Source organism: Oenanthe melanoleuca, chromosome 21 (assembly GCF_029582105.1).
Source record: "Oenanthe melanoleuca isolate GR-GAL-2019-014 chromosome 21, OMel1.0, whole genome shotgun sequence".
Taxonomy (NCBI): Eukaryota; Metazoa; Chordata; class Aves; order Passeriformes; family Muscicapidae; genus Oenanthe; species Oenanthe melanoleuca.
In genome coordinates, this window is record NC_079354.1 from 2,300,837 (window position 1) to 2,325,812 (window position 24,976).

General features: G+C 40.1%; 2 protein-coding genes across 5 annotated transcripts in view; one reads left to right on the plus strand and one right to left on the minus strand.

Annotated features, from left to right (window-relative positions):
• MTOR (mechanistic target of rapamycin kinase) overlaps window positions 1-24,976 on the minus strand; it is a 63,315-nt gene that overhangs the window by 17,721 nt on the left and 20,618 nt on the right. For all 3 annotated transcript variants that reach the window (XM_056508189.1, XM_056508188.1, XM_056508186.1), the window contains 7 exons: window positions 9,807-9,882; window positions 7,816-7,955; window positions 5,344-5,444; window positions 4,399-4,514; window positions 2,985-3,062; window positions 2,495-2,602; window positions 396-521 (listed from right to left, as the gene is read on the minus strand). In XM_056508189.1, the coding sequence (XP_056364164.1) occupies window positions 396-521; window positions 2,495-2,602; window positions 2,985-3,062; window positions 4,399-4,514; window positions 5,344-5,444; window positions 7,816-7,955; window positions 9,807-9,882 (745 nt within the window). The remainder of the gene's footprint in view (window positions 1-395; window positions 522-2,494; window positions 2,603-2,984; window positions 3,063-4,398; window positions 4,515-5,343; window positions 5,445-7,815; window positions 7,956-9,806; window positions 9,883-24,976) is intronic.
• ANGPTL7 (angiopoietin like 7) lies at window positions 18,124-24,311 on the plus strand. 2 transcript variants are annotated; one of them, XM_056508190.1, is made up of 5 exons: window positions 18,124-18,736; window positions 20,335-20,438; window positions 20,751-20,945; window positions 21,693-21,891; window positions 22,771-24,311. In XM_056508190.1, exons 1-5 carry the CDS (start codon window positions 18,364-18,366, stop codon window positions 22,938-22,940), a joined length of 1,041 nt encoding a protein of 346 aa, XP_056364165.1. In that variant the 5' UTR covers window positions 18,124-18,363; the 3' UTR covers window positions 22,941-24,311. The 2 variants fall into 2 exon arrangements, with proteins under 2 accessions (XP_056364165.1, XP_056364166.1); XM_056508191.1 differs by having other exon boundaries at window positions 20,338-20,438.

The window sequence follows — 24,976 nt, forward strand, 5'->3', positions numbered from 1 at the left end:
CACAGAAAGTGTAAAGTCTCTGTTTCAAGTATTTGGTGATAAATTTTGTGGTGTTATGCTCAACAGTAACATCATATTTTAGATTTGACTCTCTGCCCTAGCAAAGAGAACTGTTATTAATAATCTCCAGTACTGCATAAAAACTTCCAGTTATAGCATGCAATAAAAAATTGGTCCAGGGGCTCTCAGGTATATCATCAGTCCCATAAAAATAACCTTGGCAACAAGCATGAACTTTTTTAGCATTTCAACAATTTCTGACTAGTTTCTTCCTCAGAGGAGAGCCCATCCCACTTGGCCAATGAAAGCACTTAGGAATGCCCAAGGCTGAAGCAGCACACCAAAGCAAATCATCTGAAAACCTGCTGAAGAGGACAGAGCCTGACAATGCTCACCAGCCTCCCACTCTTGCCACACAAGCTGGCATACTTGAGCCAAGTTCTCATGTCCTCATGGGGATTCACAACAAGAGACCGGACCATCAATATCCTCTGCCAGTCCTCCACGATTCGCTGACAGCCCTGAGAGGAAAAACAGGGGAGAGCTTGTTAGGGTTTGGTCCCAGTGTACTGGACAGATCCTGATTCAGAATCTGAAGGGACTTCCATCAAGATGGAGACTTCTGTGCCCATAAATCACAGCAGACTGACATCAGGGACTGTCTATTTCTTTAACACTGCAGTTCATGTGACTCTCACAATCTGCAGGCAGCTTAGTGCTTGCAGTCTAAACAATATTCTCTAATAAAAAGAGGAGAAAAGCTCCTAAAGCTGAAATGCATCCAAGAATCAGAAAAAGTCTTCATACAATTTCAAAGTGAGTCAAAGTGCCTTTCAATGTGCCTTCTCCACCTATTTCTGGTTTAAATCTCAACATGGAGAAAGTAGAAAACTAAATGGTTGCAAATATATTTTTGTTATTACCCTTTTTCTTTTCCTTGCATGTATTGCTTTTGGAGGCTGACACCTCTAAACTGATTTTCTACCAGAAACTGCAGCTCCAACTGCTGTGCTGCTTGTGCAAGCACTGTCTGATTCTTGTCTGTCTGATGGGAGAAACACAACCCTGTCAGAGCAGGATGAGTCTATATTTCAAACATTCAAGGACACTGCACAGAAATAGAAATGTGGAAGGGACCATTACAACTAAATCCATGGTGCTTGATATAGTGACCAAGCACAGGGTAACAGTGATGCTCCAGAGTTTCTGCTCAACCAGAGACTACTTGCTTTTGAGGTTAACAAAACATTTCCCAATGGCAGCAAGTACCTTAGCACCAAAAAAGTTATTCTTTCCCCTTTTCTTTTCTTCCAAGTTGAGGATTGGGAATTAAAACAGAGCTTGTTCCTTAATACCCAAATAAACTTCTTCCAACAGGCAGTTAAAAACTATAAAAAAACACCTATAAAACATTCAAGAACTGCATGTACTGCTTTCAGGACTATAAAAAGCTGTATTCAGACATCATGCTTCCTGCCACTTCAGTTTCTCTACCCCAGTGGAATGGTCTTGAGCTTTTTCAGTCAGGAATGCAGATGGGAGATGAAAAGCTTTGTCACAGTTTCCCAAACAGCTAAAAAATATATAGCAGGCTTTTATAAGGTGGCAGTGCCTGTGAAGAACTCTGCACAAGGAAAAGTTCTTCCTTTGGACAGCATTTGACCTGTTTTATGCCCTTTTTTCTTGCCATTCTCTTGCAGGAATCACCCACCTCTTTAAACAGTATCCCTATATGTACTACTGCATCTGAGGATATTCACTTTCACTGTAGGGATGCCTCTTGTAAGGAAATAGTGTCAAATATTTCTCTGATTTAAATTTTCAAAGGTAATTTGGATTTTTGATGTTTAGAGTAAGAAAGGCACAAACTTCTCTTTCAATATAGGAAAAGGTCTTTTCTGAAAGGTCAAGGTTAATTATAGCATCATTTAGATTGGAAAAGACCTTTACAATTATCAAATCCAACCATAAACCTAACACTGCCAATTCCACCACTAAGTAATGTCCCTAAATGTTACCAATTAGCCTGAAATGTTCTTGCAAGAGGTCCAAAAGGAACAGGATAACCTTTTATTTTACAAGCATGTGAATCCTCTGACCAGTTTTCCAACATTTGGAGAGAATTCACTTTTTAAAATGCAGCCAGCCAGGTAAAAAGTTCAAACTAGCCTGATCTAAACCAGTATATCCAGATGTAATCCAATATTGAGATAAGCAGCCTTGGGGATGTTAGTAGTGTCTCTCTTCTGTACACATCTATTTCAAGGCTTAGGTCACCCTTTTTAAAGTGTCATATGAGCTGAGACCTTGGGAACATTAACCTGAAAAAACAAAAGCCCAAACCAAAACCCCAGGCAACCAGGACAAGCCCAAAGGAGATGGAGCATGCAGCCATGTGAGCATGGATGTTACTGGGATGGAAAGAGACATGGAAAGATGTGCTGTTCATGCCAGCCCATCAGCATCTCCATCCCTGACCTCTCCACGGATGTACCTGCAGTCTTTCCCACCAGATCTGGCGGATGATCTCACGGCGCTCTGGTACAAGTTTATACTGGATAACCTCTTCCAGCTCTGACAGCATCTGGCAGGATACCATAGCCTGAAGGGAAAAATCACATTCCATCCCAATCACTACAGAACAAATCTGTAATTAAGGAACAGTATTTTGGCATCAAAATCTTAACTACATAGGCTGCCCAACAGATAAAGGACCAATTGCTATATACTGTTAGATGACCTGCTGATTCAAACTCCCTAAAGGTCAATTCTTATTTCTTTTGAGGGGCTGGACCTCACTCCACTTTTAGTTTGCCCCAAAGCTGCTCCTGCAAGGTTGTATTTGTTATCTGACAAAAGCCATTTAGTTTGTGGGCCTACATAGGTGCTATGTTTGAGACAAGCACTACTCTGAAGTTTTATGCAACTTTCAGAGACAGTCTGAAGCAGCAATGAGGGAAATGAAGGCTGAGAGCTACACTCACCCCATAGGCTCGACTGTAACTCTCTCCTGCCATGGCAGTCAGCTCAGCATCCAGCAGGTCTCTGGCTTTGTCAATGCACTGAAATAGAACAAGATATTGAGGCAAAGGTAGTGTGCTTTATCTAGAGTCAACTGTTGAAACTGCTGTTCAGCTGCTCCATCCCATGAACAGAGCTGGCATTGTTCTCATTCTCCAACAAGAACCAGGAAAGGATCTTATAAATAGAAAGATTTGACAGGAAAAATGTCCAGTATAAGGGAAGTCATGGGAGCTTCATCACTTGCACAGTTTGAAGTTTGTCTTCCCAGAAAATCAAAGTTTGCAATATTTCTATTCCTACTGTAATTGCAGAGATCATTGTTAACAACATTTGTAGAGGAAAGATTCACATCTTACTGCAAGAGAGTTTGTTGCAAAAAAAAGCCTAAAAATGTCTCTTGATACCACACAAGGAAAGAAAATAGCTTTCAATGTTTTACATAACCCAGCAAGATTTTATGAATTTTACAGGACAGCAAATTTCATTTCTCATCCTCAAACTAAGACAGGCTCTTCAAGCATGAAATAAATCCTGCTCTAGTTCTAGTCATTATATAATCTCTCACCTATAGCTTTTCGTGTTCAAAATGTTAAAGGTTAATCACAAACTCTACCCTTTTGAATGCCTGGTTAATTTTACTGTGCACATCATCCAAAAATCTATGTACGGGTTTTGACAGCACAGATTGAATTACTCCTTTATCTAAGCTGGCAAGCCAGCACAGAATTCTGAGAAATGGGACTTGAGCTTCCTTGGAAAGTAAACAACACATTTGACATCTACAGAGTTGCTCTGCAAATTTCCTCTGTGACAAACAAGCATTTCAAATACAGCTCTGTGTAATAGAATCATTCCTTGCCTTGTTATCTCAATCTAAGATCTGAGATTTATGAGTGCTACCAGAAAAATTAAGATTATTGTACATGATATATGTGAGTACTTCACTGAAAAAGCTGTAAGAGACAGAAGTGCACAAAAAATCCATTAGGAATCTTCCAAGTGTCTCAGGCATTCCTGGCAATTTACAATCAGTGTCTTGTAGAACAGAACTTCTGCTGAGATAATCCTTGTGTCCTGCCTGTCTAGAATAGAGGCACAGAAGTAAAAAAAAAAAAAAAAAAGCCAAAAAATGACTAAGGCATTCTTATGTTACACAGCACTGGACCACTACTATCTGTCAATACATTCACTGCTATGTTTCTGGAAATAGAGGCAAGATCTATCACCCAGGACTAATATTTCAATGGAAAAAACATTATTGGGCAATTCACAGGTTATAGCCAACTGCTTTACTAGAGTCAGTTTTTCCATGAAACTCTGTAGCCTAGAACATCTCAAATCAGGTTTTGAGATACCACAAAGGGAGATAATTACTTGCTGAGCCAGTGAGAAAAGGTCTTGATGCAGTGCCAGTACAGCCCTGTAGAATGCACCATCATGGGTGTCCCTGGGGATCATGCAGGTATATTCTTCCATGCTGTCCCACTGACCTGCAGAGACACAGATATCCTCAGTAACACAACAGCCTTCCCTGCTGTTGTGGGAACACAACAGAACTGTGATGTGGTGCTTAGATATCAGTGCCTAGGGCTCATTAATGTGTGGTACTTCTGCATTTAAGTCAGTTCTCCAACAGCTTGTCTTTGGTAGGGACAGTATTATATACCTAAACATACACATAGCTACAGATTAGAAAAACATAGGCATTTTTCATCTAGACAAATTGTTATCCTTGTGGAAAAGGTTCTTTCATTGTTTGTGATGAAACAATAAAAATTCTGACATTTCCAGAACATTTGAATTAATTAGTGCCCTACAAAGCAAAAGATGAATTTTTCTCAGCACAGGCTGGCAGAGAGCAAGGGATTCATCAGCTTCTCTAGTAAATATCTCACTGACAACACAAATGGACATTTGGACCACTATAGATTTATTCCACTTAAGATTGTTTACTCAGCAGACACAATCTCTAAAATGCTCAGCAATACTGTTCTCATTATAAATAACAGTCTGTCACATATCTGAGAAAGCCTTTTTATGTCATTTCCAGCCTGGGCTCTGTTCAGTGTGAAGCCAAGCAAAAGTGAGCATTTAAGCATCTGCTCAGATCACTCTGTTACTGGAGACCACACTGGGAGACTTGATGTAAACACAGGTTTTCCAAAGGACTTCAATATGGAATGACACTTACTTCATTTCCCAATGGAAATAACATGGTCACATGATTTTGCTGTTTCCTGTACTCTGTAGTTCTGAAGTAAAACTATCTGTGCTTGCACCTCATGGGCTGTCACATGCCAGCACAGGAGGAAACCTTACCTAGACCCCAAGCAGCAGCAGCAGCCATCCTGGCCATCTTAGCCTGAGTTTCATCATTCACCTGGGTCCACTTTTCACAGCATTGCTGGTGGAGCTGCCCCCTAAGAAGAATCCACAATTTCTGATCAGCAAAAAGCCTCTTCCAAGAATTCTGTCTCATTAAACAACCACTTCCCACTGATAAGACAATGACCAGCCCCATCATTCTTTTTATACTGAGTGGAGAATAGGATCTGACTCCTCTGGCCAACTCTAACACGCTATTCTGATGACAAATATCCTATCACCAGAAAATAATTTTAAGGCACACCATGTTTTGAAAATACACATCCAAAGAGAAGTTTGTTCCTCAGCAGTTGTTAATACCTACTTTAAAACTGGACTGATAATGCCAGTCTATAAATACAGAAAAAAAAAATTCAAGGGAACAAACAAACCACCACTAAAAAAAGGATGCTTAAAATTTTTGCAAGTGTCAATAGAAGAAACATGATCTGGATAGCTTGGGCATGGCTCCTACTAGCAAACACTTTGAATTAACACATCAAGTCTGAAGACAAAGACTGCAGAATGAATGCTGCTGTAACCTCACATGAAGACTTGTCACAGCAAGATCTCAGAGGGCCTCTGAATCTTTCATCTCCAGTGGAGAGGAAGCATCAGGATTTTTTATATTATTTCTTTCAAATCAACTGTGAATGCTGCACTAATCAAACCAATTACCCTGGGTGTTGCAGTTCCAGGATTTCTCAGGCTGGATACTCTGTAGCAGTGAAACAGCTGCCAACTGTGAGGGAGAACAACTTGCCTTCCTTAGTGTCACCCCCTCCCCTCCCAAAAAGGAAGATGAGTTATCCAAACAGAACCAATGGGCTGCCACAGGCAAGATAGTCATTCTGACAGCTTAATGGCCCAGGAAGGAAAAAAAACAAACCACAAAACAAATGAAAAACCAAGCCAAACCTAGCAACAGCAGTGAATCAGGATTTCATAGATGCTGATAAAACACTATGGGTCCTACATGAGGAGACAAATGGCTAATAATGTTTTGGCTGTACTCTCAAAATATCACAGCAGAGTACTGAAATAGTGATGCTGCACAATATAATTCTAGATTATCTGCCTTATCCTGTCAAGCAGACTCCAGCAGCACATTAGTCAAGCTGAATGCTACTGAAGAGTATCAGCAGCCAAATGATGGAATCCTCAGCCTCAGGATGACATCTCTAGAGTCAGCTGCAAGGCAGCAGACAGCACTTTGCAAAAGCACTTCTGAATTGTAAAAACACCTGCACAGAGTTGGAACCCAGTTCCACAAGAGAACTTGAAGGCTCTGATTGCTCTTGTCACTACAGACTACCAACAGATCCAGGATATCTCACTTCAACAGAAGAAAATTGTGCTTTTGTTGTTCCATAGGTTTATTGCTGGTACATGAGTAAGTAGGAGGTTCAGAAAGGATACTTAACACAAATACACATCCTGCAGGAGGGAAAGATTCTTCAAATCCCTGGTGAGAACTGCCTACTTGTATAAAAGCTGATTAAGGAAAGCTCACTAAGAGGATGTATTTTCCCTACTGAAAAAGCTGCACCCTTTATGTCTCACCCTTGTTTAGAAACACAAAGGGCAGAAAAATGCTGCCAGAATTAAGTTTCTCAACAGCTCTATTTCTAGCAGTAAAATGATTTTAGTGAAGAAGAATCTCTTTACTGTGGTGCCATCCCCTGGGTTCATGTCAGGACCCATCAGGAGAGAGCCTGTCACATGCAGAGCTCAGTAGGAAGGCGGAACTGGACGAACCCACACCTGCCCCTGGGTAGAACTGCACGCCACAGTGAACATGTGCCTTCTCCAATTAGCTTCTTGGAATTGAATAGCCAGAAAAAACAGAAGCCCCCAGTTACACAGCAAGCTGTAAGTCACCAGCAGCTCACCCTGTCACAAACACTGGTTCCAATCACTTATGTGTTGACAGCAGATATTTGACACAAAACTTGAAATACTAAATGTCCACAAAGACAAGGCTTAAGAAATGCTGGAAAAGACTAATATGGAAAACCTCATCCTTCTACAAGGCATAGGTCTGACTCTGAATCAACACAGAAATCTCTCATGTTTTAATCAGAGTTTAAAAAGGAGGGTCACAATGAGCTCCTTTTATGGCAAGTTCTGCTCTGTTAATGTTTCCCCCATCTACAATGTCTTTCTCTGTTATAAATGGGGTGGACCTGATTATAAGACTGCAGATTCTCTTCCAGAGAGACCTTAACTGACCAGATGGCCAGTCCCAAAAGGCCTAGAGATGTTATTACCAATTCTGACTTCAAGGAATGAAGTGAGATGCCACACAAATACTCACAGGAGTAAGCAGGAGTAAATAGGAATTCAGGCAAAAAATGTGCACCTGAATGACCGCATCCAGAGAACAGACAGACAATTTCCCTCAGTCTTCAGGCATTCCCCTCTTACCATTCACCAAGAGCTTCCAAGCAACGCATCCGTCCCAGCATCAGCTCTGGATCATCTTTGTTTGTGTCCATCTTCTTGTCATAGGCCACCAGAGCATCTTCCCATTCATGAAGCTTCTCATACCAGGTAGCTTGAATTTCCTAAGGGAAGGGGGAAAAAAGTAAAAATAAACAGCAGGATTAACATTGATCATTCTATATTAACCACAACAGCTTTTCCTAAAAAATTCTGTGTCTATGCTGGTCACTTCACCCTTTTATCATTCTAAATAACCTCATGGACTTCTGTGATACAGACAAGAACCTTGATCTACTGTGAAAACTGGAATCCTGGCATTGCTACACCTGTCCAGAAATGAACTCAGGTTTACCAGAGGGATTAATCCAACATCACCCCCTTACTCAGTGCCACTGAAATACCAGCTCAGCAGCTGATGCTTTTTTATGGGAGAGGTGAAGTGAGTGGAACAGCAAAAAGGGTAAATCTGTAACATATTCCACTTCCAGTTGTTGCACATACCTGCATTCAAATAAGAAAAACAGCCTTGTGTTCAGGAATGGAATGACTAACCAGGAAAAAAGCCCAAACTTTGCATCTGGCTGCTGGCAAGCAAATCTTTAATACAGCAGGTAGTATAAGGTTCCCTTCACAAGGGAAGGCAGTGACTTATAACAAAGCCATTAAAAGTTAGCCAAGCAGTGATCCTTATCAGCTAAACACTTTTGTTTAGTCTTTCTTTCTAGATTTTATTTTTCATTTTCAAGAAATAAAATGCCTTAATATATTTCCATACTTTTCTCTGCCAGTGTTTTTCTGCTCAGTCCTTGGCAGCTCATGTCTTGGCATAGGCTGCAGAGCAGATTCTTTACCCAGACCTGTGGGTAGAGACACTATAAACCATGCTTTGCATGCCAGGTCTTCCACTTAGCCCTTTAACTTTTCAGCTATGTCATATTTCAATTTCATATTTTCAATTAAGTCCCTGAAAGCAGAGCTCACAGCTCCTCTTAATTTCTTTTCATTGCCAATTCTGGCACACTCTGTGCTTTGAACTACATTTACTGCTAGACTATATTGCTGCTAAAGAGTGAAGTCAGAATTAGGTAATGCAGAATTTTGCTCAATCCACCCAAGGAATTATAAGAAGCTGCAAAGATGTTCATAAGTCTGTACTTCTCCCAGAAAGAACTTATTTTCCAGTCTAGGTCAAAGCCACACATAATCCTTCACTAGAGGATTTCCACCATTTTGTACTTATAGCTGGTTCCCACTTTCTAGTGGTTACTACTTAAAGAGGCTGGTCTGCTGTGCTTCCACAGCTGCCTTCCTTACCCTAATCATCCTAAAACACTGCAACAATTACCACTGAAAAATCATCTTTTTACCAGCAGAACTCTCAGGAGAGCATAGGTGGTTTGGTCCTTGAACACAAATTAAATTACTCATAAAATGAGAAGAAATAATTAAAAGTACAGAACAAATACATAATGGGGTTATTTGGTTTTGGTGGGAAGTCTAAATTGAAAGGGACTGGTTAACTTGCTATTCTAAATAATACCTGTCAACACCTTTGAGAGAGACTAGAGGTTACCTTCCATTAAATCCTTACCTGGAAAGTGATGATGTAGTTATTCAGATCCTTCAAGCTTAGAACAGGAACTTATTCCCTCCCTTCCCAACTTATCCTAAATAAAAGGACTTATGTTTTCAAGTTGCTATTTGCTCACAGCTGCATTTAGTATCAACAGCAGCTGCAAAATTCTCCTCCATATCAGGTTCTTGCAGCCCTCCCTGTACCCAGCAATTGCTGCAAAGTGCCCACTGAATGTCCCTGTAGGCAGCAAGGCCCCTCTTTATGAACAATGAAATACTGTAAGTAGGGATAAAACCTCGAAGTGATTGAGAAAGCACATCACCACCCACTAAAAAAATAATTACAGAAACCATAAAAACATAAGACATGAAGAAGAGGATTATCCAGCAGGACTCACCAGCTCCCCAAAGTGCTTCATGGCATATTCCAGCACCCCAGCAGCTGCCTCTGGCTGCTGGAGTTTATTATTAATGCTGGAAAGGGAGGAAAAGAAAGGTGATTTAACACAGCTGGCATATCAGGAGTTGGTAGAAGCTTCTACTTGATCATACCAAGCTCAATCATTTAGAAATACCAATGGAACACTCTTTTTTTTAGACTTACACATAAACAATTAAACTACATACAGCACACTATGACCATGTATTTTCAAAACAATAGGTGCACATGTTCTCTGCACATAGTCTGAAGACTTGTTACACAAAATAGAGATGGAATATGATTATCAATTCTATGGAACAGCCTACAAGCAGAGAAGAATAGTTTTCAATATTTTTAAAGGCATGATTTTTCAAACAGCTGTACTTAAGAGCTTTATAGTATTAACCTTTTTCCTCCTCATTCTCTTAAACAGACCACCAACTACTCTAAAATTAGAGGAGAGATTTTAATGATGCAAGAAACAGTCTATATCATTAAAACAGCTGACAAACGTCACCAGGAAATTACATAAAAAGTGTGCAACCCTAATTTCAGCTTCACATTTTATACAAAGCCTCTGCATTGGTAGTAACCAGCACTGGCACTTTTCTTTTGCTGGTTTTCGAGAACATGAGAGAAACTGCTGCCATCACAACCAATCCTCAGTCTGTACCAGGAAGGCATTTGTTTGGCAAGTGATTTTCATGAAGCACAAGCAAACAGGCTACTCTTGAACCTGATTGTCTAGTTCATGATGTACAGCTATTCTCTTAAATAATTTCCATTTCACACTGGTTTTCTTATCTTACTATCAGAAATGGAGTACTCAGTGAGTAGCACTACTCCTAACCCCCAATTTAATGAGGAAATTAACTTTTTATTAAGCTTCTGCTATTTTATGAACATTTTTTTATGCTTGTTTATGAACAGCCCTCCTCTTTCCCTACTGACTCTGGAGAACCAGAAGTGCCAATTGTTCAAAGCAACATCACAACACCTGAGCACCTACAACACATCCTACAGCTCAGCATGAGCATCAATTAATGTTTGGAATGGAAACAGCATAACTAGCAAAACAAAAGATCAGTGCAAAGAGACCTTCAGTCGTTTTTGAACAGGACCACAGACATAGGCAGCTCTCAGAAATGCAGTTTCTTGCCTGCCATCATTAGAATGGCTGCATGATTTCCCCTTATAAGAAGGGATCAGTAAGAGAAGCAAATCTAAAGCATTAAAGGGAGTAATACACAGACAAAGGGGAAGTTTTTCAAATTAATGCAACATTCCTTCTGTCTCTGGAGGCCTTTCCTGACAATCAAGCTCAGACATACTGTGGGTATCTGTTAAGTAAAATACTCTTGGAAATTGGGCCTTCAGATTGGTTGAGCTAAAATCAGATTTAGCCAGACCAAGAATACACTATAATCACAGCTCAAGATGACCTGCACCCAGCAATGGGAAGCACCTGAAACAGACCCATTCCATTTTTTTTAACAAGGTGGTCAAAGGCAGCACTAACTCCAGGAGCTTACAAGGGAAAGCTTGGCAGCAGCCTCATGAAAGTGATAAATGGCTGTCACATTTCATGACCTGATGATTTAGAGTCATTGGCAGACACATTCCAGCATGTCAGACTGTTAATTTCTTCCAAGTTATCTTACTTGACAACACTTCCTGACAGAATTGACCATTTTCTTTTATTATCTGACAATTAGCACTGCTCTTCTGCCACTCTCTAGTGCACACAATTACTCCTTTTGTTTCTTATGGCTGTCCAAAGCAAAATTAACTGTTTCAAATCTATTTATGGTTAGGTTTAAGCAAAGGGAAGGAATAAATGGGAAGGGAAAGGAGGAAGACTTTGATTTACAAGAATACACAGCAGAAGTTGTTAATAATCATAAAATACACTCCTGTAATAAATGATCTAGAGAACATAGTGAGCAGTGACAGGTGATTTTGTGGACTGGGATAAGCCTCTGACTGGGATAAGCCTCTCCTGGCAGCTGCTTTTCCCTGTGCTTAGGAGCATTTCTGTAAAAACAATAAATGTGACTCCCCTCTCCCAGACCATTTTGTGTACACACTATTTTAACCTGGTACATCCAAAACACACATTAATAAAATACAAAATTCTGTGTTTTCCTTCTCTTTCACCTTCCTTCCATGAAGGCACTGCTCCTCTTCCTGCAAAGCTGAGGAGTCTGTGCTCAGACAGAATCTTCCTAAATGCTATAACACTCTTAAAAGCACCACAAAGCTGTTTTCTAGCCATCACACTGGAGAAGTGAACAGAAACAAAACACTGCAGAAAAGCACCCAGGCATTCAGGAAAGGCCCTGAGGGCTGATATTCCAGCCAGGCAGAGCTGCCAGGGGTATTTAGCCAAAGTGTTGCTGCTGGAAATCAGGGCACTTTACTGGATTAGAACCAAGGGGATGGATTTCTCCTTGCATCTGGAAAAAGAGAATTACAAAATCTCTCTGGATGAAAGGAGAAGGTGGGAAAACATCTCTCAGGATATGAGAGCCAATGATGTTGGCTAACTAGCCAGACAGTAACTTAATCTTTGTTTACTGGCAGATGTCCTTGCAATTATTCCTAGTTCAGAATAATTTTAAGTTAAAGGAAATGAAAGGAAATTAAAGGAAAAGATCAGATGTTCTCCATATCCACTGAGAGAAGAACATATTAATCAGTTCCTTTTTGTTAAAAAGCTAGAAAAAACCTCACCACTACCTCCTACTTGAAGGCTTGGCAGGAGGGCATAAAAGAACATTTTTGGGCATTTAGAACATTTTAGGAGTTTTTAGGTATAGGTTTGGTGGGTCACAGACAACATCTCATCTCTCAGGAAATGCACAAATATTCAGCTCTACCGCCTGCTATGGGCTGGCAGAGCCTCCTAGTACTAAAGCTCAAGGAAAAGATTTCAAAATTATGTGTTTTCAGTGCTAACATAGCTACCTAAAATATTCTGAAGCTGTTTCAAGACAGAGGTGACCCATGCTTGCAAGTGGGAGACAGAAATAACAAGACTTCCTAAATCATATCAACCAGACCTTTATATACTTTGAACTAATGCACTAATTTCAGTGCTTAATACCCACCACTTCACTTCACATTTTAGTCAATAAACAAAGTGATTAGCAAAAACAACAAAACAGAAGATCATTACACTTTCCCTCTGAATGAGCTAAGTCAGTTGCAAAACTAATTCTTATCAATAAAGTTAGGTATGAGCTCAGCATGGGTTCACTGCATCATTAGATTATGCAGAACAATAATTTGTATTTCCCACCCTGTTTATTACACAGTAGCTGTACTGTAGCTAGAATAATGTCCAACCCTGACCCATTTGGAGCACTTGATCATGAGTGGGATATTAAACTGTAAGCAAGCCTTCTGATGAAAAACATTTTCCAGCTATGTCACTCTATCTCTACAAAAAGACTACCTTTGGCAAACTTCCTAACATAAAAATTTTGGTCAAAAGTCTTAATTCTTCAAATTTTATTAGTAGTGAAAATCTACATAAACCCACTGCTTGATTATTAAGATATCAAAACTGGAGATTTTGCATGTACACTGAGCTAGAATCACAAAAAAGAACAATATTTAAGAGAAATATACTCCTATTGCTTGCATATTTTAAAGGTTATTTAAACAGAAATCAGACATGAACTGGGAATCAAAACCAATTTTACTGTCTTCACTGGAAAGAGAACTTAAATTATAGATCTTTCTCCCCAACAAACCCAAGGCATAAATGAGTAATGTTTACTAGAAATGTCCTCTTTTATACAGCCCAGGGAGCTTTCCAGTCTTCCATTATCTTTGATATTGACAATATTCTCTGTCACTCAAAATATATTAAATTTTCAAGAACTCAGAAGCGACCAGACTTCCCTCATCTTCTCATAAAATTTATAAAAAAAAAAGCCTTTATTTTAATAGAGCCTTTTCAAGCAGTCCCAAACTTATCTGTGAGGGAACACACACATTTCCTATTGCCAGAACACATTCCAAAACATAATAAGAGAAATTTATTTTTGCAATAAAGCAGCTTGTATGCAGAATCTAGACAAGTAGACAAACTTCTTTTTTTCAATCTCCTCAAATTTGTTTAGAGAGATTCTCTACATGACAGATTTTACCAGCCTCAACCAAGCTTGTTTTTCCTTCTGAAGAAGTGCTGAGAGCTGCTTCTGGGATTGGAAGGCTGTGCTGCTTTGTGGAGACTTGGGGGAACAGATAATCCTCTGGCAAAAGGAACTGGCTTTGATGGCCACTTTGCCCAGTTCTGTGATTCATTTGTCTTCAGGCATCCCCCAGCCCTTGACTCAAGAAATCTCAGAAAACAACCCACAGTCCCCAAAACAACTCAGAAAACCAATGCATGTCCATCATGCCACTAAAAATTATTCCCATTCCAGGAACAAATATGTTTGAGGAACTGATACCAGGAAAGAACTGTTTTTAATAAAGAGTTGTGATTATTGAGTGCTTCCAGGCCAGGGCAGCTCCTTCAGCTTCCAACAAGGAGACACCACATTGCTCACAGGCATCAAAACTGGCCAAATTCCCAATCTTGATAGAAATGCTTGCAAATCAAATAAAAACATTCATCAGTTTTGAAAGAAAAATCAGTGAAAAATGTTACAACAAATTTCTTGGCCAGCCCTGCTGCTTAGGCTGCAAAAGGTTTTGTATCACCCATTTTTTATTAACCAGAAAGAAGAAAAAAAACAATTGCTAAGCAGGATATTTAGCAAAAAAAAGGTGAAATAAAGAGCCAGTCTTTGTGTATTGGTTATGCAAAGAGGGGATGCCTTAAATAAAAAAGAAATCACAAAAAACAGCAGGAAGTAGCAGTGTTTTGTTTCTCATCAGCCCTCTCCCCTGTTCCACCTGTCCCATATAATTTCAGAGATTTAGTAGAGTGAATGTTGGAGCATTTATGAGCATCTCCAAAGCAAAAGATGAAGAGTTTCACACCTCCTGGGAGGGAAAAGCAGTATTTGAGAGCTCCAGCACAGTTGGACTCAACAATGGGCCAGCTGAGAGCTGATGAGAGCTTTGCCACCTCGGCAAGCACCAGGAATTTCAGATTCTAAGCATTTGCCAGATGCACATTAAGGGGTTTGCAGTGAATGGCTACCAAATAAATAGCCACAGGGCACTGAGCTTTTCTTCTTGTCTCAGCTTTGCATACACCTGCCAGAACAGCTTCCCAGAAAAGGCAATCATTTAAACTCACCTCTAATTTAATCTGGCCCTCCAGGGACAGGAGATAACTGGTTCTAATCAAATAATATGAATATATTTGAATTTAGTACCATCAATCAACATTATAAACATATGGCACATACAAATTGAAACCATGTTTAGCCTCAGCTCTCCCAACCACTTCAGAACTACATCATGAATGAAGTCAAAAAGGATTTGTTCCATGTTCTTGACTTCAGGATTTTGTCTTTTTAGCTATCATGTCCCACAGTATTTCCACATACAAAATATAATGGAGGAAAACTAGGGTGATGGATTTCAGGCCAAATGATACTCAATTTCTCCATCAGTGTTGGGGAAAGGAAAGAACAGGATCCACTCAGTAATCACTGAAGTCCCCAGCTATGCCCCAAACTTCACCTCTAAAAAATATACCAGGATCCTGAATTCAAATCATTAGAACAGTTCAGAACATCAGAACAGCTTTTGTCAGCTCCAACTACTGACCTGGCCATTTCTACCATCTGTAGCTATGGCTGCCTCAGTGACCACATTCAGTTCCCCATGAAACTGGGAAGGACCCATCTTTCCATCTTTCAAATACTCATAAAGAAGTCAAATTCCACTAAGGCTTATATCTGTGCCATGGAATGTCTCTGCCCAAATTCCCTTTATCAAAAGTAATGACAGGTGGGAAGATTTGTGCCTTTCCATTCCTGCATAATATGTCTGTTGCCACCCTCATACACAGAACAAAGTATTCTCTTTTAAAACAGGTAAATCAAAGTACCCAGAAGAAAGATGGTTTGCATTTGGATATACAAGTTAGAAGCAGAATCCAAAATAAAACCCTGGCTGTCTCATTTCCAATTAAATAGTCCAGTTTAGAGAAGGGATTTGGAGGACTTTTTGTGGTGTTTTGTAACACGAGTGTTCAATTGAATCTTGGATCCTTTCAAATTTTGTATAAAGAGGGACCAACAAGTGGCTCCCCTCTTCTACATCTGTCCAAGACAGGAGAGTCATGGTGAGTGGGGCAGCAGCAGAATGGATTGAAGTTCTGTGTAACACAATGGGGATGTTAGCAGGGTGGTTTTTGGGGTAGAGAAGCAGAGTCTGGCCTGTCCTAGTCTCTGTTCCAACTTTGACAAAAACATGTTTCTCATCACAGGAAGCCAGTGAAGAATTTGCCCCTGGGAATGACAGAAGCTCCAGCTGGAAGAGGGCTCAGACAGGATTAGAGGCAGAACAAAAAGGTCAGGCTTTCATCTGTGTGCAGTGGCACTTTCTGGTCTGAAGTATAAAAAGCAATTTTGCTATGGAAGGTTTCTGGAATGTCCATGACAAAAATTGAATGAAGCCTATGGTCTGCTATGGAGGTCTCCTTGCTTTAAACAAATTGTACTTGCATATCTCTGGCAACATCTCAGCTCACCAATCCTACACAGTGGCCTTGCCAGCTGACACAACAGACCCAGTGGTTTTCTCTTGAGCACAGCACAAGACAATTTGTTTGGAGAGCTCTAATTCTGACCTCCTCCTAAAGATTCCCTCTTCCTTCTCTATGAAAATTCAGGTTTATGAGACACCTGTTTTCATATTCCACTCCTGCAGTGCTTTGATTACTTCATCTCCCAAAATCTTCACACTCTTGTGGGTCTGTTTTGGAGAAAATCTATTAGCCAACCCCAGTGCAAATCAGAGGCAATAACAAATAATCAAGCAACAAGTGTATCAGAGCTGAGAAGGGAGAGAAACTGCATCAACAAGCAGTTGTGCCTTCTATTTCTTTAAAAGCAAATGTCAGGTCAGCAAGGCTTTTCTAATGGATCCTAATCAAGCAGAAATCCTGCAGCCACTTTGGATCAGCAAAAGAAGCCAAGATGGGATAGTGTGTGTCATGTGGGTTTGTCCACATGTCCTTTGTAAGAGGTGCAAGATTAGCTTTCTTTTGTTTCTTTGGACATCAAGAAGCTTTCCCAATCTTTATGCAAGGAGCAGATACATGAGGTATTTAATCCTTTATTTCATCTTATTTCTGTCCATTATCATAATCAGAAATTTTGCAGGAAGATGCAAGAACCCACATGTTAGGCAATTAAAGAGCAGCTGGCCTGAGGAGAAACAACTTATCCTGAAGGATCTAGAAGCCTGCAGACCTTTTGCAAAAGGCTGCACCTCTGCTGAAATGGTTTTATTTGGAGATCAAACTGCTATAATAAAATTCTGAAATTATAAGAGGAGAGGAAGTTGGCATCTCAGCCAGCTGAGACTGGACTAATACTCTGAATGTCTAAAAATTTAAGATTTACTCTAAAATATACTTTTTATGTAACTATGGATGTTTTAATTAACCATAAATTTTCCTCTCAAAATCCCATTAATAAACTGGCCTCTCTAACACTGGAGTTAGATCACATTGCCTGTAAAAACAACCACCCTGTATCAATTTTACATAGACTCACCATTACTTAATGTCCTTTCACTTTCACTATGAATAAACAGTGAGTTTTCACTTACACATTCTGCAGATTTCATTTCATCCCAGCCTCAGATATCCCACTTTCAAAAGAACAGTAGTGGATTTTACAACTTTAATAGTGCAGAGACCCCACTGTCCAGAGAGAAGAAGATTAGATGTTTAACTAATTAATTTGTTAAAATACTGTCTAAATTAAGAAATAATGCAATCATAGAGTTACTCCCTACAACTTCTGGGGCAGTAGCAGGACTTGTAGCAGCCAGGGCTACCTTCCAGGGAGTTACCTTCCTTGAACTTCTATAAACTCACCCATTTTGAACAGGCTTTTCACATTCTGGATCTCTAATGCTCTCATGTTATTTAAGTGCCAGAACTAGTCACCAACAGGGCTCCAATCCAATAGGCAATAATTGCTGGAAATTCTCCTCATTTCCTAGCCCTTCCTACACCCCTTCAAGACAGAACTGAGGAAAGTCTCTCCTGCTCTCCCCAACGTTTTTTGGCTGAAACCTGTTCCAATTTCACCCTGTAAACACCTGATATGAACAGATGAACTGGGAGGGGCCAGCAAGCTCTTCACAGTTTCAGAGGGGTGGAGGTAAACAGAAAAATAGTATATAAGATGCTTTGAGACAGACTTCCAAAGTCATAGACTCTGACAGGAGGGGTCTGAAAAAAAGCCACTTCTCCAGGCTCCACCTTCAGAGACTCACTTCATTGGAAGCAAGGAAGGTACCAGGCTGCTGCAAGAAATTTTATACCTATCCCAGCTGCATTCAGACTACTGCAGTCAGCTGGAAGGTTTCTGTTGCTGTAAGCAAAAATGCCACTAAGAGCCAGGGTTGAGCTGGCGTGGCTCTGCATTGTCGCTGTGTCTGTGGTGATCTACCCAGCCCTGCTGCAGAAACCTCCCAAGAGGAGAATGAGCAACGCACAGCCCAAGGTGCCAGGCTGCTGTGAGGAGATCAGCGAGCTCAAGCTGCAGGTGGCCAACCTGAGCAGGATGCTGCAGGAGCTGAGCAAGAAGCAGGAAGGGGACTGGGTGAACGTGGTGATGCAGGTGATGGAGCTGGAAGGCAGCACCAAGCAGATGGAGTCGCGCCTCATCGACGCCGAGAGCAAATACTCCGAGATGAACAACCAGATAGACATCATGCAGCTGCAGGCAGCCCAGACAGTCACACAAACATCAGCTGGTAAGGAGGGGGTCACCAAGCTCCCAGATTCACCTCTCAATGCACAACTAATGACTAGTTCAGTTCCTAGTGCCAGCATGCACACTAAGTGCTGCTGCTTAGGCAGTGAGCCTGAGAAAACGACTTTGAATTTCTTCATTTGTATTTTATATCTATGTCTGTTTTTAAGGAGTGCAGAAACTGGTGCTGCATTTCTACAGTGAGGAATTCAGTTTAATATTTCATTTTCTGAGCACTACAGTACCAATCCTAAAAGCATGGGAGCTGGCTTGGTAAGAGAATAGCTCTGGCAGTAATAATCTCTGAGTTCTCACTGCTGACAGGAGACTAGAAATTGTTAGAACAATTATAAATGCTCTCCAGGAATTATTAAAGATTTTAATTGTATCTTTATGTCTATGTCTGAACCAGAGTAAAAAAAGAGTCATCCATTATTTTTGAATTATAATTCTAAAAAAATTCAAGGCTGTAGATGAAGCAAGATACAAACTGTGATATATACCTAGCCAGACCACAGTTAAATTCTTCAAAATTCTCTTCCCTGAGGGAAAATTTCACTGCACACAGTGATTGCACAGGCCTGTACTAAATGTGGAATGCAGGTGCATTTTCAGGTCAGCTACCTGTAAAGGCACTTCGAGAAAAAAGCATCCTCTTTGTTGACTTTCACTGCAAACAGCTTAAATTGTCTCAAATTTGTTTGCCAAAAGCCTTCACTTGGATGCTTTTTTTTAACATTAAAGAAAAACTTCTAAATCTATTTACTTAATTCTTCCTCTAAAATAGTTCCACCTGGTTAGTTTTGACACATCACTATTTACAGTAGGCCTTAAAAAAAAGTTGCACCACAAGTCTCTTTGAAGCTGGAGGAAAAAAAGTTACACAGAGCAGAAACTGGCCCAGAAGGTATTTAAGACAGATGTGTCTCACCTTACCAGGTAAGAGACATTTTTGAAAACTGTCAGATATTATAAAGCCTTGCTTCAGCTCATTTATCCTCCTCAGAATAGCTGTGCATTTTACCATCTTCAAGTCAGTTCCTGCACCAGGAGGAAAAGAGGCTTTCACAGACTGACTCACTGCAGCTAAAAGGCACCTTCTCTGTCACAGAGTGCAGAAAGGGCTGAACAAATATCCCTCAAACTTGGCCAACCTGTTCACACACTCAAAACACACACCTGGCAGCAGGCCTGGCCATCCCACTGGATGAGTCTTTATTACTTAGGAGGGGGTCAGCAAATATTATATATTATATTTTTATACTTTCCAGCAAATATACTGGATACTAGGTACACAAATACCTTTTCCAGCACAGACACACAGTGGCAATGTGATGAGAAAGCAGAGATGTCTTTTTGTGTAGCAGAGGTTAAAAAAAATTTAAAATAAATAAATTAATAAAAATCACAAAATCTCAGTATTAAAACACCTTTTGCAATGCATACACTACTCAAAACTAGGCCATTTCAGGGAAACATTAGACTTGTGGAAAGCCTTCTTCATTACTCCTTGTATTACAAACTAAATTTTGCAGAAAGCACCTTCACAGAAGAGGAGTTCTTGCTGCTCAGATTCTCACTTTCTGGTTCTGATTCAAGTAGATGCTGTTTATGACTGCTCATCACTTTACCAGAGGAATTACCGAATTTCTGGTGTTTACAAGCTACCTCCTGATGAATTTTTGGGAATTCCAGATCTGGAGGTAAGGATATTCAGTACACAATGTATATTACATGTCATTTAAAATAAAATCAAGAAATATTTCTTGACAGAGATGAAAAAAGCACACAGTTTTGGTACCCTGCACTTTTCATCAGCATCTTTATGTAAGCAAACTTCAAGGAAGGAAAGAATGTACATTTAAGAGAGAAAATAGAAAAAGGTTTATATAATAATTTTTTGCCATAAAAAATTTCTTCATGTTGTGAAATCTTGGAACAATGTCTTGTGTTAAGAGAAGTGAATCTTCCTAAGACTACTGACAAGAAACCACTGCCTTTTTCTCCTATTCCAGGTGTTCTGTGACATGGAGACAGATGGAGGTGGCTGGACTGTCATCCAAAGACGTAAAGTTGGTTTGACATCCTTCAACAGGGACTGGAAACAATACAGGGAAGGATTTGGCAATATTAGGGGAGACTTTTGGCTGGGAAATGAAAACATCTACCGACTTTCAAGACGCCCCACTGTTCTGCGAGTAGAGTTGGAGGTAATTAATAAGTTTTTAATTTTGGTTCAGATTCCCCAGTACCAGATACCATCTCCTATCTCTAGAGGAGGCCCAAAGAATTTAAATGCTTTAATTACATGAGAAGGGAGTAGGATCAACCTAGGAATACATTCAAACACCAGATAGAAGGATGTTCTCCCCTGTGCAAAGTCAGTGGCACAACCTTCTGTCTGCACACAGAATGCATGGGATTCTTGGAAATCCTGCAGAAGCCACTGCAGACAGAGATCAAACAGATTGATCAGCACAGATTTAAAAATTCAAAAAGAGATGTCCCATAAAGTTTGCAAGCCTCTGAGTCTTTTAATTCTGCAGCACTTCCTTCTAGGAAGTACAAGAGTTTGCATTGTATTACCCTCAATTTCTTCAGTCTGTTAAAGGCTTGGGTTTGATTTAGACTAGTTTATAGTTGGTACAACAGCTCTGAGGGATGGGATATGTATAAATTGAAAGGTTTAGTATCTAAAAGTCACAGTTTCACAGAGGAAAAGAATTACTTGAGGCAGCACATTGACATTAGGATATTGAATACAAGAGCTGCACATCTGCTTTCCTACATATTGTACAATACCAGACTTGGAAGTTTCATTTTGCCCTGGAAAGTTCCTTTGCCTTAACAGAGCAGTTTCTGCAGTGTGAGGCAGTAAAAATACAGGTATACAATCATGGCTGCTGGAGATTTTTCATAACCAATAGGACTGATTTCCTCTCCCCTGTTGTGTGCAGGACTGGGAAGGTAACACCCGCTATGCCCAGTACAGGCAGTTCACCCTGAGCAATGAGATCAACAGCTACCGGCTGTTTGTGGGGAACTACAGCGGGAACACGGGCCGGGACTCGCTGCGCTACCACAACAACACGGCCTTCAGCACGAAGGACAAGGACAACGACAAGTGCGTGGATGACTGCGCCCAGTTCCGTAAAGGTACAGCACACAACTCCTCCTGGCCCCACACAGCCCAGCATTGCCTCTTCCCATCCATCTGAATGGCACATCAAGGGAGAGGTGACCAGTTGTGGAAAATACGCTTATGTGGGAAATCTGGCAGTTAAAGCTGGGTTACAGAGCCAGGCTGTATTACAGACATCAGAACCCTTAAATAACTGTGTGCTCTCACTACACACAGTTACCCAGCCCATTATAGTATCTGCCAGACTATCTCACATGCTGATACAATACAGTGATACAACAAGTTATTCCTTAATATCTATCAGGTTCTTATTTTTTCTTTTATTTTTGTAGGCTTTCCAGTCCTAGTATTAGGCACCTGTAAATCTCCTGTATTCAACTCCATTTAGCTCGACTTGTGATCTTTATTCCCTATTACAAGCCTCTAATGAGGTTACACTCTTCATTTAATTTAGTAGTTCTGTCCTAGTTATCTTCATTACATCTCGCTCTTTAATTTCCCCATTGTGTCCCACACAGCACATAAAAACTGTTGATCTCAGTCTCAATAAATACTCAGAGAGTTCAGGGACTCTTTAAACACCTTAGGATGCTCAAGTGAATTACCCAGATACATTTCCTATGCTAATTCACTGAGTCAGAGTCAGAAACATGTCAAGGAAAGAGGAATGAGCAACTAAATGAAAAGCTACTGGATTAATTTGACTATAAAGTTGTAATGCCTTTAAGTTCCTAAATACCTATGTTAAGCTTTAAATTTACCTACAGCCTCAACTATCAAAGCCATAGGCTCCAGGGATTAAATACTGCATTCTGCTCACTGTCCTCCAGAAAAAGCAGTAATCATTAATACAAATGACTCACCAGGAATGTATAAATTTGTTTCCTGACAAGGTGGATATTGGTACAACTGCTGCACAGATTCCAACCTGAATGGGGTTTACTACCGCAAAGGAGAGCACACCAAGAGCATGGATGGCATCACCTGGTACGGCTGGCACGGCTCCACCTACTCACTCAAGAGAGTGGAGATGAAGATCCGCCCAGAGGAGTTCAAACCATAGAAGGAATCAACAGTGGATTGCACAGCTACATGATGTCACCATGCAAAAGGTGGGCAAGGAACAGCCAAATAATTTTTCATTTCATCCAATACATGCAACAGCAATGTACTGGTGATGTACACAAACACTGCGACACCAATCACAGCCACCAGGATTATCAGGGCTCAGGCTTGTTTCCTCCTCCTCAGGCTCTTTCCAAAGGGAAAAATATTGTGTTAGAGTAGGTTAGAACTGAATGCACTTATAGCACCTTCAGAAAACCTAAGGGTGTGTTTTCACTAGCAGTGTGATTACTGGTAGTGCCTTAGTATTATTAACCAGATAGGCAGTGACAGAAAAGCAAAAGCCTCTTGGCTTCCTTTCCTTCAGTGTCTGGAGCAAGCACTGCTAAGCAACTCCTTTCAAGAAGTACTCAAACCACAGAAGTTATAGATTCATTTCAAGCCAGAGGAATCAATCAGAAGTGTTCCTGATGCATATTTCTTTAGTGTATAAGAAGTGGCTTACTTTCCCACAGAGAAAAAACAAAGCTCAAAAGTGTTGTGTTAAATTCACGTTGTCCAGATTCTGCCCTGAAGTTTTACTGCCACCTCCTGCTGCTGCCTCAAATAATCCCCACTGAAGGCTGCCCTAACAGACAGTAACACTGGAGGAGGATTTGTCCCATGGGCCCTCCAAGGTTTACTTCTATCCACACAGATCACCTAAATGTTGATAAACTAGAAAAGCAACTTTATGGGCTGTCCCCAAATTATGTTCAGGTTAGAAGATAAAAATGCTGTATGTCAGTAAGGCTGAGAGTGAACAGCAGGTTAGCCAAAAAAAGTCCAGACCCAGCCAAAGAACTCAACTCCAACACTTAAGACCCTGTATTCATGAGCAGAACACTAGTACACACCAGAGAATCCCTAAGTGCCAGAAGTTATTTCAACATAAGGGAATGATTGCTAGCACAGCAGACTGAGGAGTATCAAAATCTGCTTTGAAAACTACCCCAGCTGGAAGTTACCTAGAGACAGTCTGTCAAAAATAGTACACTTCTCCCTCACATAACACAGTGTTAGAGATAACAGTTAAAAAAGAATGAGACTCCTCCTATAACCCTACCATTGTTTGAATATGTTGGAAAAGATCATTGTCATTAATGTATCTATTTTTATTCACCTCGAAGAGAGTTTGAATCTAGATTAGGTTGTTCAGTCCTGTGTGAAATGGAAGATAAAGGTGTCTTGGAATTTACATCTGTTCAAATATTCCTACTGCAAATTTCAACTGTGTGGAACTATTGTTGGAACTATTTTAATTGTGGTCTATAATGGATTTTTAAAGGTTTCTAAAAGTTTTTCATTTCTAATAAATTGTTTCATTTTTAAGTGTGCTTTACGTCCATTCTTTGCTCCTTAACTTGCTTTTTGATACACAAAAAACCAACTGTTTGAGCAACTGAGACCAAGAAAAAAAGATACTGAATTCTGTATTTTCCTCAATAACATGAAGCAGAACAAAGGGTGAAAAAATAACAGAGGAGAAAAAAATCTAAAAACACAATTCCAAAGAATTAGGAGGGTTGAAAAATTCACTGCATGAAGACAAAATTAAGTTTTTGCTCAACCAAAATCAATTTGTTCATCTCAAATAGCTGAGCTAACACTTCTGTGATATGGAACAGAGATTTACATTTTAAAACATGCAATTAAACACCAAATCCTGTGCAGGTATTTCAGGCTAACATCTGTGTTACTGACAAAGCTCAGAAACAACACATACTTCATAATATCTCCTATTTGACATATGAGCAATGACACCTATCTAAGCAAGATCAGCAAAATGTGATGAGAAATTTTCTGACTTATTTATATGCAGGTGAAGAAATCTGTCTCATTTAGCCAGCAGTGATTTCATGATATTCCATAGTGAACTTGAAGGGTGAGAGGGGGAAATCAGAACCTTTTCCTGCATTTTCTTCTGCAAAACTTCCCTGGGCTCCTATCACAGTTTTAACCACACAGTTGAAAGTTTTAACCACACGGTAGAAG

Excerpts from the sequence above, each read along its gene's own strand:
- ANGPTL7 (XM_056508190.1), top strand. The coding sequence starts at position 18,364 with ATGCCACTAAGAGCCAGGGTTGAGCTGGCGTGGCTCTGCATTGTCGCT. Across the intron at positions 18,737-20,334 it reads AGTCACACAAACATCAGCTG|TAGATGCTGTTTATGACTGC; the intron begins GTAAGGAGGGGG and ends TTCTGATTCAAG. Across the intron at positions 21,892-22,770 it reads CTGCGCCCAGTTCCGTAAAG|GTGGATATTGGTACAACTGC; the intron begins GTACAGCACACA and ends TTTCCTGACAAG.